General features: G+C 40.3%; 1 protein-coding gene across 5 annotated transcripts in view; it reads right to left on the reverse strand.

Annotated features, from left to right (window-relative positions):
• PHF8 (PHD finger protein 8) overlaps positions 1-13,465 on the reverse strand; it is a 188,980-nt gene extending 175,515 nt beyond the window's left edge. For 3 of the 5 annotated variants that reach the window (XM_071213375.1, XM_058291465.2, XM_071213377.1), the window contains exons 1-2: positions 13,394-13,465; positions 11,645-11,834 (exon numbers count right to left, since the gene is read on the reverse strand). In XM_071213375.1, coding sequence (XP_071069476.1) covers positions 11,645-11,834; positions 13,394-13,442 — 239 coding nt within the window. In that variant the 5' untranslated portion in view covers positions 13,443-13,465. Of the gene's footprint in view, positions 1-11,644; positions 11,835-12,809 lie in introns of all 5 variants that reach the window. The other 2 variants (XM_071213376.1, XM_071213378.1) reach the window with 2 other exon arrangements.
• Between the last annotated feature and the right edge of the window lie 2,657 nt (positions 13,466-16,122).

The raw sequence follows: 16,122 nt of genomic DNA on the forward strand, positions 1-16,122 counted from the left end.
AATTAAAGCCCTAATCCTAACTTAATCATGCCCAGATACAGATCAGATTACAAACATAATCCAATATCTATTTTTGGAATTCATAACTATATCAAACTGCTACAACAAGCAAGACAGCAACTTGATGCAACAAAATGACACAAGAGACAGAAGAAGGAAAACATAATGAGAGACACAACAAAGCAGAGAATGGAGGTGGTTCAAGCAATTAGGCACCTCCCTCCCACATTAGAGACCCCGGGTTCAGTTCCTGGTGCCACCTAAAGAAACAAGGAAGATGAACAGATACAGCAAGTGCAAACAACAAGGGGATAGGGAGAAATAAATAAATTAAATACATCTTTTAAAAAACACATGCACAGAAAAGACTAGGAAGAACCCTATGCTTTTGCCTCAAGCAAACCTACTGTTAAGACAGCTAAGCACAAGCCAATCTGCCAAACTATGAAAGATGTTTTTCTTTTTCTTAGTTCCTGGCCTTAAAGGAAAGCTCTGTCATAATACTAGCTGGATACAAGCTTAAGGAACAGATGTCTTAGTTTCTAAACTCCAGAGACATGTTTAAAATATCAAAATGTCCAGGTTGCAGCAAAAGATTATGAAACATACAAAGAAATAGGAAACAATGAGCCATGCAAAGGAACAGGATAAAGCATTAGAAACCAACAAAAAAAAGGACCAGACCTGGGACATATCAGAAAAAGACTTTTCAAATATGGTCCTAAATATGGTCAAAGAGATAAAGGAAAACATGGACAATGAATTAAAGAAAATTAGGAAAACAACAGATGAACACAAAGAGCATCCTGATAAAGAAACAGAAATCTTGAGAAGGAACCAGAATTGATGACCATAGTAACAGAAATTAAAATTTCCCTAGAGGTAGTCAACAGAAGCTTGGTGCTGGCAGAAGAAAAAAAAAATCAGTGAACTCATTTAAGACAATTGAAATCATTCAGTCTGAGGAACAAAAAGAATGAAGAATTAAGAAAAGTGAGCAGAGCCTGAGAGACAGCATCAAATTTATCAATATATATATTATGGGAATCCCAAAAGGAAAAGAAACAGAGAAATTGGCAGAGAAAATATTTATAAGAAATAATGGCTTAAACGTTCCCAAATTTAAGGAAAGACATGAATACACATATCCAAAAAGCTCAATAAAATCCAAACAGTATAAACTAAAAGAGGGCCACACCTAGACACATGATAAATTCTAAAAGCTACAAGAGAAGGAATGTGCCACATATAAGGGAGCCTCAATAAGATCAAGTGCCAATTTCTCACCAGAAGCCATGGAGGCAAGAAGGCAGGGATATATTTAAAGTGCTAAAAGTAAAAAATTGCTGACCAAGAATACTATATTCAGTAAAACTTTCTTTCAGATATGAGGGAGAGATTAAGACATTCCTAAATAAACAAAAACTGATGGAGTTCATCACCACTATACCAGCCCTACAGGAAATGCCAAAGGGGGTTCCTCAGGTTGGAAGGAAAGGACAACAGACAATAGATCAAAGCCACCAGAATATATAAAGATCTCCAATAAAGTTAAGGACATGGGTAAATACAAATGCAAGTGCTACTGTATTTTTTATTTGCAACTTTGTTTTATTTCCTATAGGATCTGAAATGTAAATGCATAAAAAGTAATTATAAATCAATGTTTTGGACTCATAATGTATTATATGTAATTTGTGACAAGATCTACATAAAGATGGGGTAAAGAGGGACAAAGGAACAAGTGTATATATGGGAAACTTCTGGTAATGGATGGTAGTGAGGGTAGTACAACATTTTGAATATGTTTAATCCCACTGAATGTTATGCTTGGAAGAGGATGAAATGGGAAAATTTATGTTGTATATGTTTCCACAGTTTAAAAAAAAAAAAGAGTGACTAAAGAGACAATGACAATTAAACGCAATCCATGGTCCTGGACTGGAACTAATAATGGAGGAGAAAAAGGCCAAAAGGGTATTATTGGGACTTGTGAAAAATATCAATGTTAAATTGCTTGACCTGGAAAACTTTACTTTAGGTGGTTGCGTAAGTGAGTATCTTTGTTCTGAAGAACTGTACATGAAAGTGTTAAGTATTCAAGGAGCATGCTTTATACAGCCTGCTCTCAAATGTTTAGAAAATAGATAACTAGCCAGATATATAGATGAGAGATAATAAACAGAATGATACAGCAAGTGTGGCAAAATGTTAAAAGTTGATGGATCTGGGTGTCCAGGTAAGGGCGTATGTTGGAGTTGTCTTCATGGGCTTTGTATTATTTTTGCAAATGTCTTATAAGTTTGAAATTATCTCAAAATAAAAAGTTGAACCAAAGGAAAATAACAAGTATTGGCAAGGATGTGGAGGAACTGGAATTCTTGTGCATTGCTGATAGGAATATAAAATGGTACAGCCACTGTGGAAAACATTTTAACAGTTCTTCAAAAATTTAAGCACAGACTTACCATATGACCTCACAATTTTCACTTATGGACAATTTCACTTTGGACACACACTCAAAAGAATTAAAAACAGGTATGCAAATACTTGTATATGAATGTTCATGGCAGCGTTATTTATAATAGTCAAAAGGTAGAAACAAGCAAAGTGCCCATTGATAGACACATGGATAAACCAAGTGTGGGCTACACATACAATGGAATACTATTTAGCCATAAAAAAAGAATAAATTTCTGATATAGTCTACAACATGGATGAACAATGAAAACATGCTAAATTAAATAAACCAGACACTGAAAAACAAATGCTGTATGATTCCACTTATACAAAATATGTATAATAAGCAAATATATAGAGGTAGAGAGTAAATTAGAGGTTACCAGGCACTGGGTGAAGGGGGAATGGGGAGTTACTGCTTAATAAGGAAGGAGTTTCTGTTTTAGATGATGAAAATGGTTTAGTAATGGAAGGTGATGATAATAGCAAAACAATGTAAAAGTAATGCCACTGATTTGAGCAAATAAAAGTGGTAAAAATGATTTTAAAAATTATGTGATATATATGTTACCACAATTTATGAGTCTATAAAAAAGCTAGTTGGCTCTTCAGGTCTCTTGGCTTCAACACACGTGGCCTCCTCTGCCTGGACTATTCCTGCTCTTCCTTTTCCCTGCTGCCATGGTATCCCACACTGTCCTTATTTCAGCACTCAGCACATTGACTTATAAATGCTAATTTACTTACTGTCTGCCCCCCACTACATTTGGCAAACAGTATCTATTCTGTTCACCAAAAGTCCTCACCTTATCCATCTTCCAGTCTTGTTTTATTTATTATTCAACCCAATTCAACAAACATTCATTGGGCTAGATAGCTCCTCAGACCAGGGAGGCAGATGGATGAAAATCAGGCTTCTGGCTGCACGGTCTCAATAATAATCTGCTGGGACCAAGATTAGTAAATGCTGTTTTGCACAGCACCATGTCTCAAGATTAAGATGAATGAAATATCCCCAATGCTTACTGCAGAGCCTGGCACACAGTAAGCATTCAGTAAGTATTTGTTAAGTAAATGAGCACATGAGTGCAACACATATTGATTGAGCACTGATACTGCCCTCATGGAGTGGACATTCTAGACGGGGAGACAGACAGATGGTAACAACACAGTTTCATATAGTGGTAAGCACTATAAGGAAAATAAAGCTGGATAAGGGAATGGCAAGTGAATGAGTGAGCCAGAAGCAGCATAAAGAGAACTGAGAAGAAAAGTGAGCTATGAATTTTATATGTGACACTTAATCACCACAATAAATCAGGGCATTCTGTATAGTATTCAGAGGTGGTATAGTATAGTGGCTAAAAGTATAGACTTGGGGAGCCAAACTAACTTGGTTTGAATCTCAACTCTGCCACTTACTGGCTGTGTGAATTTAAGCAATTCACTCAAAGTCTCTGTGCTTCAGTTTCTGCATCTGTAAAATGGAAGTAGTAATAGTATCTACTTTATAGGGTTGTTATGAGGATTAAATGAACTAAAATAGGTAAAGTACTTAGAAGCATACCTAGCACATAAGTCATCATCATCATTAGTAATATTCTAATTGAACAGCTAGGAAATTTGAGTTTCAAAGTGGTTGCTGGAGATTTCAAAACTATTAAGTAGCAAAGCAGGATAAAAATTCAGGTCTGTGTGATGCTATTATACCACTACAATATATCATTGGAATACAATGTGAGGTTGTTAGTAGAGTTAGCATCCAGTGCTATAAGAGCACAAAATTGAGCTCTCAGTTCTTGCAGAGGTGCTGAACTGAGTGGGGACTCAGAGTTGGGGAAGCTTGAGAGGTGACAAGATTGCTCAAGATTCTGTCTGGCTTCTTGTCCATTCAACATCTGTTCTCTGAAGATGTACAAGGATCCAGGTCAGACCACCACTGTGCCCTGGAAAAACAATATCTTCATTCATAAATAAAGAGGAAAATGAGCACTTTTACCTTCTTTCACTATTTAAAAAATATCAGAAAAATCCAAGTCAATCTTTGGTTTCCTGCATCCACCTTGACCAGGCAGAACATAATCTGTAAAAACAGGGATGGACATCCCTAGAAGCTGAGGCATCCACCATTCCTACCAGTGGCACACAGGACATGCAGGAATGCAAAGGATCCCGGGAAAGCCTCAGTACACCTGGGAAGTTTCTCCTTTGTCCTCCCAGCCCCTGGCACATGGTATGCCATATAATAGGCTTCACTAAATTTTGGATGAACCAACAGAATAACTTCATATGCAGACATGCACACAGACTGTAATCTCTATCTTCAAATATAATCAAGCAACCATCTTATGGCCCCTTTAGTTACTGCTCCACTACTCTGCTCTTCTTTAAAAAAAAAAAAACCCTCAAAATAGTCATCCTTGACTTCTTTCACAATCCCAGTCCAATCAATCAGCAAATCCTAAATCAACATATACTCAGAATCCAAGCACTTTTCACAACCACTGACGGGCCCAAGCTACCACTTCCTAACTAGACAAGTGTTTCTTAAATTTTAGGAAAACACCAGAAACATCTGGAGGCCTTGTTAAAACACAGATTCCTGGACCCCGCAGCCAGAGATTCTAATTCCATTGGCTTGGAGTGGAGCCCATAAATATGCATTTCTAGCAAGTTTCCACGTGAGGCTGATGCTACTGGTCCAGGAACCATACTTTAAAGCAGGGGTTCCTAACAAGAGGTCCATGAGCTTGAATTGAAATTCAGAAAAACATTATTCTTGTGGGGATGTGGTGATACAGGTGCGATATATTTATTAAATAATACACAGTATAGTGTGGACTTAGTAAGTGTTCCATAGTTTTCACCTGACTGGCAAAGGAGTCCGTGAACAAAAAAGGTTAAGAGGGAAACGGACTTGGCCCAGTGGTTAGGGCGTCCGTCTACCACATGGGAGGTCCGCGGTTCAAACCCCGGGTCTCCTTCACCCGTGTGGAGCTGGCCCATGCACAGTGCTGCTGTGCGCAAGGAGTGCCCTGCCATGCAGGAGTGCCCTGCCATGCAGGGGTGCCCTATGCGCAAGGGAGCCCCACGTGCAAGGAGTGCGCCCTGTAAGGAGAGCCAGCCCAGCGCAGGTGGGGGTGGGGGACAGAAATAAATAAATAAATCTTTAAAAAAAAAAAAGTTAAGAATAAGAACCCCTGGCCTAGGACCACCCTTTGAGAATCACTACCCTACATGATCTGCTCCCTAACATAACAACAATTACATTTTTAAAAGATTTTATAAGGATGTTCATAGCAATATTATTAACAGTGCAAAATCAAAAACAATCAGCAGGAGAATGGGATTAAACAGTGGTACATCTACAAGATAGCAGATTGTACAAATATAGAAAATTATGTTATATTGACTTTATAATATGGAAAACTGTCATCAATGTGCTAAGTAAATCAGATCCTGAAACCTTGTATATTAATGTGATCCAGTCTATGTTAAAGAAAAAGATAGTTTGTTTTGGGGTAACTACTCCAATTAAAATATGGGGACTGGCAGATTGATTAAAAAAAAAATATATATATATATATATGACCCAACTATATGCTGCATATAAAAATTCACTTCAAATATAAATTATACAAACAGGTTGAAAGTGAAAGGATGGAAAATGATATATTATGCAAACATTAATCAAAAGAAAACAGGGGGAAGTGGCTATGGCTCAAGCAATTGAGCTCCCATTTACCATACGGAGGACCCAGGTTAGATCCCCAGGACCTCCTGGTTAAAAAAAAAAAAAGGTGTCTCAGACCTGCACAGTGAGTGCATCAAAGCAACACACCAGAAAGACAATGACACAACTAGATAGGACAACTAACAAGGAAGCGAGGATGGACAACCAACATAACATGGAACCGAGAGAGTCTATAACTTCAAGCAATAAAGTCCCATCCATCAGCCATATGGGATCAAAGCCCCCTCTCAATTAGAGGGGGAGTGGGCATCACCATCCCAGAATCCTCAGAATTGGGGAATAAAATATGGACTAGAGTAGACTTACTGGTACTCTACTATAGACTTATTGTGATTCTAGCAATGGAAGAAATTATATCATTGAAGTGGGGACAGTGGCCACTGGAGGTGCTGAAGTCAGGGAGAGAGAAAAAGAGGTGTAATATAGGGGCATTTTCAGGACTTGGAATTGTCCTGAATGACATTGCAATGACAGACACAGGCCATTATATATCCTGCTATAACCTACAGAATTGAGTGGGAGAGAGTGTAAACTACAATGTAAACTATAATCTACGCTTAGTGGCAATGCTCCAAAATGTGTTCATCAATTGCAATGAATATACCACACTAATGAAAGAAGCTGTTAATGTGGGGAAAAGTGGGAGGTGTGGGGAGTGGGGTATATGGGAATCCCTTATAATTTTTTACGTAACATTTAATGTAATCTAAGTACCTTTTAAAAATAAACAAAAATATATTTTAAAAATACATTGAACTACATGAAAATTTAAATACAACATATCAATATTTGTGAGACACAGTTAATCAGTGCTGAAAGGGAAATTAAGAGCACTTAACGCTTACATTAGGAAAGAAGAAGTCTCAATAATCTAAGGTCTCACACCTCAAGAAAATAGGAAAAGAGAAGCAAAATAAACTCAAAGCAAGCAGAAGAAAGGAAATTATAATAAAGAAATCAATGAAATGGAAAACAGAAAAGACAGTAGAGATAGTCAATGAAATAAAAACCTGGTACTTTGTAAAGATCAGTAAAATTGACCCACCACTAGCAAAACTGACCAAAAAAAGAGAAGACACAAATTATCAATTCAGGAATGAAATGATTTATCACTACAGATGCTACAAATATCAAAAGAATAAGGAAATACTACAAACAACTCTACACACACAAATTTGACAACTTAGATAAATGGACCAATTTGTTGGCAAGTACAAACTACCACAATACACCTAATATAAAATAGATAATTTGAGCAATCTAATAACTATTAAATAAATTTAATTCATAATTTAAAAACTCCCAAATAGATTAAATAGTTTGGGAAAGCTTTTTACCTAGGGCCTGGCACATTAGCAAGTACTCAATAAGCAACAGCTATTCCTATTACATTCAAATCCTCACAACCACTCTCAGGGAATCTGAGGCTTCTCAGAGATGAAATCCTTTGCTGACAACCTGAGGCTTCTCAGAGATGAAATCCTTTGCTGACAAGTAATAGAATTTGAATTCAGATCTTCGGGCTCTGAAATCAGTGTCATTTCCTCTATGATTTAGAGTCCATGCTACAGTCACCTCCTTGGAGATGTGCCAACCAAAACAGTTTTTATAGGTGTAAAAACTAAAGAGTGAGGTATGTGCCAAAACACTAGATTTCAATAAATGCTTGCTAACTAGCTTTCTCCATCAGTGTACACCAATGATTCTCAAACTTCAGGGAGCAAAGAAACACATTTGTGAAAATACAGACTGCTGGCTCCCAGATCCAGCCCAAGAATTTGCATTTTTAATAAGTCCCCAGTTGATGAATCACACTTGGAGAATGAATGGTATACAGTAATGAGGTTAGCCCATCCATTCCCCAGTATCAGAAGCTGTCACACCCCACAGAAGGGGAAGGAATCGAGACAGGATAATGCTCCAAATCAGTTGTTTTTGAAGATAGCCCCCACTTACCTACAGAATCAGAAATCCTAAAAGTGAGGTCCATCAATCTTGTATTTTAAAAGGTCTTCCTAGTAATTTAGGTGCTGAAGATTGAGAACCATTGTTCTATAAATCAAAGTATTGTTGTAAAACCCAGCCCTTTACAGTAGGAGGAATAGAACTACACCCTATTTTTTGCACTTTTTAGAGCCTGGACTCTGGAGGGAGACAATCCTAAATTCAAATCCAGACTCAGAAATCATTTAATTTCCTTAAGTTCCAGATTCTCATCAGCATAATCGAATAATCACCTCCCTTGCTATAACCTTTCCAAGAAGTAACTTGGCATTATATATGATAATACTTAACTGCACTTCAAGAAACCTATCTTATGGAAATCATCACAGGGGTGCACAGATATATATCACTTCTAGGCATTTACAGGTAGAAAATCTGAGGCTTAACTATAGTGAGCAACTACAATAAAGCCCACAATATTGAGTAATTTTTTAATTGTGCTGAAGTATCCAAACTTAAATGGAGTAAGATGAGCTTGGTGGGTGTGGGGCTAGGTGCAGCAAAGCACTAAGTAAGCAAGGGCAGCCACCAGCCAAGGAACTGATTATCTGACAGCCCATAAAGAGAAGCATAAGAAGCAAAAAAAAACTTAGGTTTCTTTTATGGGAAAAAAATTAAGGCAGTTAACTTGTGTCAGGGTGTTCACAGAAACACAGGACTCACCAAAGAAACATGATTAAGGAGGGGTCCAGCTCATATATCCATTTCCATATTTGTAAACTAGAAATACTTAAAGGCCTCTATGGTGTTCCTTATAAATGTCAAGTGTCTACTGTACAAAGATGTTCACCACAGTCATTTTTTTCTTTTTTGTTTTAACCAGTACCTAAATCAAGATTCAAAATACTTCCAGAAACCACCAAGTTTCCCTCATATCACAATATTATTTATAATATAAATAAGTACAAATAACCTAATTGTCCAGCCATAGAGGAAATGACCAAGTCACTGATTACACATACATATGGTGGAATATCAGAAATCAGGTTTTTGATAAATATTTAATGACCCTGTAAAATACTCACATTACAATGTAAAGTGGGGAAAAACGACAAGTTACAAAATGATATTTAAATGCAATCCCATTTTGTAAAAAATATATGCTTATATTCAAAGTCAAAAGATAGGCATTAATGCAACAAAAAATTTAACAGAGGATTATGCTGGATAGTAGACTCAAAGATGGTTCTTATTTTCTTCTTTATTCTTTTTTGATATTTTCCACAGTTAGCATGCCTACCTATATTATCAGGAGAAAAGTTAAAAACATTATTCAAAAGAATATCTAACTTTCAGGCTTAGGAATGGATTAAATGAGATAATTTATACAAAGACCTGGTCACGGGGGCCATGGGGTCTGGGACAGAGGTCATGTGGTCTAGGACAGAGTAAGTACTCAGGAAGCATTTTTTTTCCTGTTCCCTGTTCCCAGACTGCAGTTAGGGTCTCTATATGGTGGCCAGGAGCTCATTTTCTAGGTCTGAACTTACACACCTTCCAAGCAATCCAAAAGCAAGGGCCAAAGGCAATAACTTTGTTTCATGAAGACTCATTCATTCATTCAAAAATGTACTTAGGAAAGTAGATGCAGCTCAAGTGGTTTGAGTGCCTGCTTCACATGTACAAGGTCCCTGGTTCGTTCCCCGGTACTTACTAAAAACAAACAAATAAATGAAAAAACCAACTCTCACTCAGGAGCAGATATAACTCAGTGGTTGAGTGCCTGCTTCCCATGTATGAGGTCTTGGGTTCAATCCCTGGTACCTCCTAAAAAAAAGTACTTAGCATATGTTACATGTTTGGCATTGAAGTAGATTGTGGGGATATCAAAAATGAAAAGATGACAACTCTGCCTTCAGGCAGGTCTGGCTAACTTATTTATAACTATGATATGACGAAATTACTTTAATAAGGATGCATACAAAATGTAATAGGAACCCAGAGGAAGGAGACCTTTTACAGAGAAGGTATTCTGTGAGCTGTAAAAGGGAGGATGTTAGTGGAAACAGTATTTGCAAAGACACAGAGGCATGCAGGAGTATAAAATTTTCACAGAACTATAAATAGTTCAGTCTTGCTGCGACATAAAGAATAAGGGAGGAGGAGTGGCGGGAAGTGACATAATAAGTAGATCACAAAAGGTCTTGTCTGTCATACAAAGGAGATTAGATTTTATCCTGTAGGAGAACCACTGAAAGAAGAATTTTAAGCAGAGAAAGGACTTGATCAACACTAGCAAAGATACCAGGAATCCTGAAAGACATCTTAATCCCCACTTATTTCCAAGGGAATGAAAAGACCCCGCCCCCTAGTCTGTTACTCTTAAATGAAATTACATGAGGCAGTAAATATTAGCACACAGCAAATGCTCTATATGGATCAGTTAAATATGACCTTGACTGCCTTGTGGATGCACTTCATGGGGTAGTCCCTGTTGAGAGCAGAATGTTAGTAGACCCAGTACTTTCAGTTTGGTCTGGGGTATGGTAACAGGAAGGGCTCTGGTGGAAGAGACCAATGACAATAGAAAATCCTAGAATCTAACATCAACAGGAGGAGGATATAATATACTGTTTTTGTTCTGCTACTGTGCACAAATTCCTGTCATGGGTGTCCTTCCATAGCTGAGATGTAAGTCCCAATAATGGGATAATATTTCCATTTTTTCCACACACTAACTTCTCTGGAATCCTCGGTGACAGGTGCTTATGTGCACATATGGTTAACTGGAGGGAATTCATTAATGGCTTTACTCCTACCCATATCTCTTCTACTTAAATTTAGTTGGTTGGATCTGCAGACAAATACTGTAGAAATAAAATACTGTTGCTTTTCTGCCTCTCTTTAGCGAATGCATGCAAAATGTTCTACACAATCAAAAAGGACTTATTAGATATAGTTTATAGATGAAGACAATGAGACACAGAGAGGCAAAGCAACTTGCCCAAGGTCACACTGATAGTAACTTGCAAATCCATGTGTACTGGACTCTATATCTCAAAAATGCAGTACTGTCTCTCCAAAATCCAGTGTCTGAGGTAAAACAAAATTGCCAAAACACAAAAACTGATACTTTCTTTCTGGTTGTAGAGAAAGATTTCTTTATGAATTATATATATATTAGATTCATAAATATATATGTGTGTGCGCGTGTATATATATATATATATATGTATATGAAGAAATGCTATGAAGAAATGCTTAGCAGAAAAGAGAAAAAAAGAAGCCAGAAGCCAATGTCAGCTAGGCCCTGGTCTCTAAGGAGGATGGAAGAACCTGGGTCTGGGAGATGGGCTGGACTTAATTCTTAGTGAAGGAGGAAAACATAGTTTCTGAGTGGGAACCTAAAAGAGGAGGAAGAAAAGGAGAGAACTGAGTGGGCACTTGTCCACTGCACAGTGTCCAGCCTGACCTGCCCATCCTTACCTGCCATGAAACCAGTCCTGGCACATGTCACATTCGATCATGAAGCGGGTCACATCGTAAGGCAGCCGGCAGAGGCAATACACCGGCACCGAGGCCATCTTCGGCCGGCCTTGGAGCGTCCTGCGACCGTCCAGGTTCGTGGTGTCAAAAGGGGCGGGAGGCGGCGGCACGTGTCCTTTCTGGACGACGGCTGGACACAAACAACACTTTTTACAGAGTGAATCAGGTCCCCCAGGGTACCCAGTCTCTCAGTTCACAAATGAGGAATTACTGCTGTCGGGATGCAACACAGCTGGTGCGGCTGTAGGGGGCAACCAGAGAAAAGTCCACCCGGCCTTCAGAATTTCCTTAACAAATAAAGAACAGCGCTATGCCATTGAGGCTTCCCCCGCCGCCAACCATCTTAGGACCCCAAAGTCAGTGATAACTTCTTTGCGGGTTTCAGGGAATTAGCCGACGCTTTTTGAGAAAGCTGCGTTAATCGCTCACTGACACCTCTCCTTGCTTGCTCCCTTGCTTCCCAGGGCTCCCTTTATTATGACGCAAACCACAGCCTGAAGAATGAGGCTGAGGTTCCTAAGGAAAAGACACTTCTCTCACCACAAAAATAGGGACAACTAGAGAGAGATGAGGGATCCTTAAAAATCTGTTCAGATTACTCGAAAATTACCTCAATCCTTCAGGAGCAAGCCACAAACTAGGCGCCCAACTCAAATCACATTTCTAGGGTCGTGTTCTGCGAGCTTAAACGATCTTTTTCCTTCACTCTCAAAGTCACTCTTTCCCCGACCAGTCATGAATCTTGCCACCCCCAAAACCTAAATAAATCTCTACTTCAAAACAGATCGGATCGTCCTCTACTTCATAGATGTCAGGGTTCTCGTCGCACCCCCTGAAACTAAAAAGGATCTTTCCAAAACCCCTGAAACTGACGGGAATTTCCTCACACTCCTGAAGCTAAACGAGGTTTTTATTCACCCCCTCGGAAACTGGCATGCATCTCCTCATGGTCTCCCTAAACTGACAAGGACTCCCCTGTCCTTCGAAACGAACAAGGATTTCACCACAGACCCTGAAACTGACAGGAACCTCCTTTTAGCCCCCAAAACTTAGGAGACTCTCTTCCCGCCTCCCAAAATGACAGGAACCTCCTCACACCACAAACCTGACAAGAATGTCTTCGGTTCTGAGCCCTACAAGGGCCTCCTCATTCCCCAAAAATGCAGGTACGCCTCACGCCTGAGAACTCAGTCCCTCCAACACGCCGGCGGCAGGGCTCGCTCTAGAGCGGCTCGGCGCCTAGCTAAGCAGAGGCTCTGCAGGCAGTTCCGGCCCGACCGGCGGCGCGCGCCGAATTCTGGGATCGTCACAGTAATGCTGCGAACCTCGACCCACCCGCTGGGTAGCGCGGCCCTGGTCGCTCGGCGGTGCTCTCGTCCAGCCCTCTCCGCAGCACTTCCCCTGGCCCGGCAGCAAGGGCCTACTGGAAGCCGCGACTCAAGCCTGGTCAGGCGGCCGCCCGATAACCGGGCAAGCTACGATCGTCGCTGGGCCGGCAGGAGATGGCCGCGAGCAAACCAATGGGAAATGAAATGAATCGGCGACCAGGTCTGAGAAAAACGGCCCAAAAAGTCGCCGGGAGAAGGCCGGTGGCAACAGTGGGCAATTCTGAGTAGTCAATAAAGTTTATTCAAAACAACGAGGAAGTTGAGGCGGAGAGGGGAGGAGAAGCATAGGGTAAACAGGTACCATATTGAGAGTGGCGGTGCTGCCGCGATGAGGCGAGCTCAACCGCCATCTTAGAGCCGGGCACTTGATGTAACCGCGACAGTGGCAGGGAAGGGACGAGAAGCCTGTTCCAGTGTGATGTCATAGGGGGCGGAGCGCCATTTGAGAAAGGGAGGCGGGGCTCAGCTACCTTTGGACTGAGGGCTTGTCTCCTCAAGATGCCCAATCGAAGCTGGAAACCTCAAGCGGTGAGGCGGAGAGGCCGCCATCTTAGGCGAGGCAGTCGCTTGGCTCCATTTTGAGCGGGACCAGACACTTTCTAATGTTCCTCCCTCCTCCAGGCAAACAGGGAGTTAAGCACAATCCCGCCCCACCCCCATCCCTCCTCCCCAGCCTTCTCCTCCTATGAGAGGATGTGAACTCTGACCCCAAACTGCAGAATAGGTGGAGGCAAAGGTGGGCTTCATCAAGGCTATAGGCGAAGTACTCACGGCGGCTCCCGTTTATTGAGCACCTTCAGTGGACCAGGCTTGTTTCACGATCTCTCTGGTGTTTATTCTTCACCCTATGAGGGAAGCTCTGTTATTATCCCCATTGTCAATTGAAGACACAGGTTTTGAGAAGCCAAGCTACTTGAGTTTCATAGCTGGGAAGTTAAATTTTATACCCTCTACTGCTGCATTACCTCCTCATTATCTAAGTCCTAGTTTCTCTGTTAACTTCCAAGCTCCCTCTGAACTCTCTCCTTGATCCTACTGCTTCACTTCAATTCATTTCAAATACAGGTCAAGCATTTCCATGCAACTGTTCAAAGATGGGAGAAGAGGTTCCGTGAGTGGAGCTCAACGGGCATGCTTCAGGATGGCGCTAGTTTTCTCAAACGTTGTAGAAAATTCTCTAGAATTTCTCATACTATTACACTTTCTTAAAAGGTCCCACCACTCTAAAAGAAATGTGTATGTGCATACCAATTTCGAAAAATCACCAGAAATGCAGGAGACAAGCTTGCAAGTAAACAATTGGGATACAATGTCCAGTAAGCGCACACATACCTCGTGCGAAGTGCAAAAAAAAGGTATAAAAAAGCCCCATAAGCTGCTTGCTGCTGTCACGAAAGACTTCAGGAAGACTTGGAGGATATATAAAAGTTCACTAAACTAACAAGAACATCGTACATTAAAGGATCAACATGTACAAATGCACATGGGAGAACATTTGCTAAAAGAAGTTCAAAATTATTGAAACAGACAAAATAAAGATGGGTAGGACGTCAAACAGAAAGACTGAAAAAATGCAGAAGGGTTAAGTTTTATCCTATAAGCAATAAGCCACTGAAGGTTTTTGAGCAGGAATAACTGAGTCACATATGTGACTTAGCCAGAGGAAAATCTTGTATAACCTGAAGCTGATACAGTTTGGGGGAGGGGGAACTTCTTTAAGAAAAGATGATAGGCAGACAAATACAAAATTAGATTCATGGTAAAAAGGTTGTGTTTTAATCTTTTTAATAAAACAGGTGAAAACACAATGTAATGTTTATAACTAGCAGCACTATGTATATGTATATATGTCTATGTATATGGGTATGACTGGTTTAAAGGGAAAGTCTAAGGTTATGTATATGTTTTGAAATCAGGTAGTATGATTCCTCCAATTTCATTTTTCTTTTTCAATATGTCTTTGGCTATTCGGGGCCTCTTTCCTTTCCAAATAAATTTCATGGTTAGTTTTTCTAGTTCATTAAAAAATGCTGTTGATTTCTATTGGGATTGCATTGAATCTGTAAATCATTTTTGGTAGGAATAGACATCTTAATGATATTTAGTCTTCCTATTCTTGAACAGGGAATATTCTTCCGTTTATTTAAGTCTTCTTTGATTTCCTTGAACAGTGTTGTGTAGTTAGAAGGATACTCCAATGATGAGCCCTTGATACTGATGAGTATGCTTATGAGCCTGTGTGCCTGAAATTTGAACTAGGCCTAGAGCTGCAGGGTGCCTCAGAGTTACCTCCTGATAGCCTCCATGTTGCTCAAATGTGGCCACTCACTAAGCCAAAGTCAGCATGTAAACGCATTACCTTCCCTCCAGTGTGTGACATGACTCCTGGGGATGAGCCTCCTTGCTGCTGAGGGATTACTACCAATCACTAACTGGTGATGCAACTAGAAAAAGACCTTGAATGAAAGGGGGAAATGGTAAAGACAAATGAGTATATATGGCTAAGAGTCTTCAAAAAAGAGTCAGGAGGTCATCAGAGGGGTTTCACTTATGCATGCTTCAGCAGGATTCCAGAGACAGCCAAAGTAAATACAACCCCAAGTACTGGTGCTCCTGAGGGCTATGGAGACACACATGTTCTACTATCATGGCAGTTGGCTCTGGAGTTCAGTGCCTTGTCAGTGGACCCTACCTGGGAATTTGTGTTCCTGAGTGGGATGGAGTTGGACTCAGATGTGACCTTTCTACACATGTCTCTTCTGTCACTTTTACTGAACCTTTGGTTGGTGCTGGGGTTGGTGTATACCCAGGAGACTTCAATCTCTGACTGATGGTGTGCCAGCTGGGCCCTGAGCCTCAGCAGAGTTACAGCACCTACTCTCCGGTTTGTTGGACTTACCCAGGTCAGCTAACAGGGAGGTGAGGATGGTCAATCACCACACCTGTGAACCAAGAGAGTCTACAATTGTAAGCAGGAGAATTCCATCCATCAGCCATGTGGGTTCTAAGCCTCCTCTCGATTTAGAGGTG

The sequence above is a fragment of the Dasypus novemcinctus genome, chromosome X (genome assembly GCF_030445035.2).
Source record: "Dasypus novemcinctus isolate mDasNov1 chromosome X, mDasNov1.1.hap2, whole genome shotgun sequence".
NCBI classification, from domain to species: Eukaryota; Metazoa; Chordata; class Mammalia; order Cingulata; family Dasypodidae; genus Dasypus; species Dasypus novemcinctus.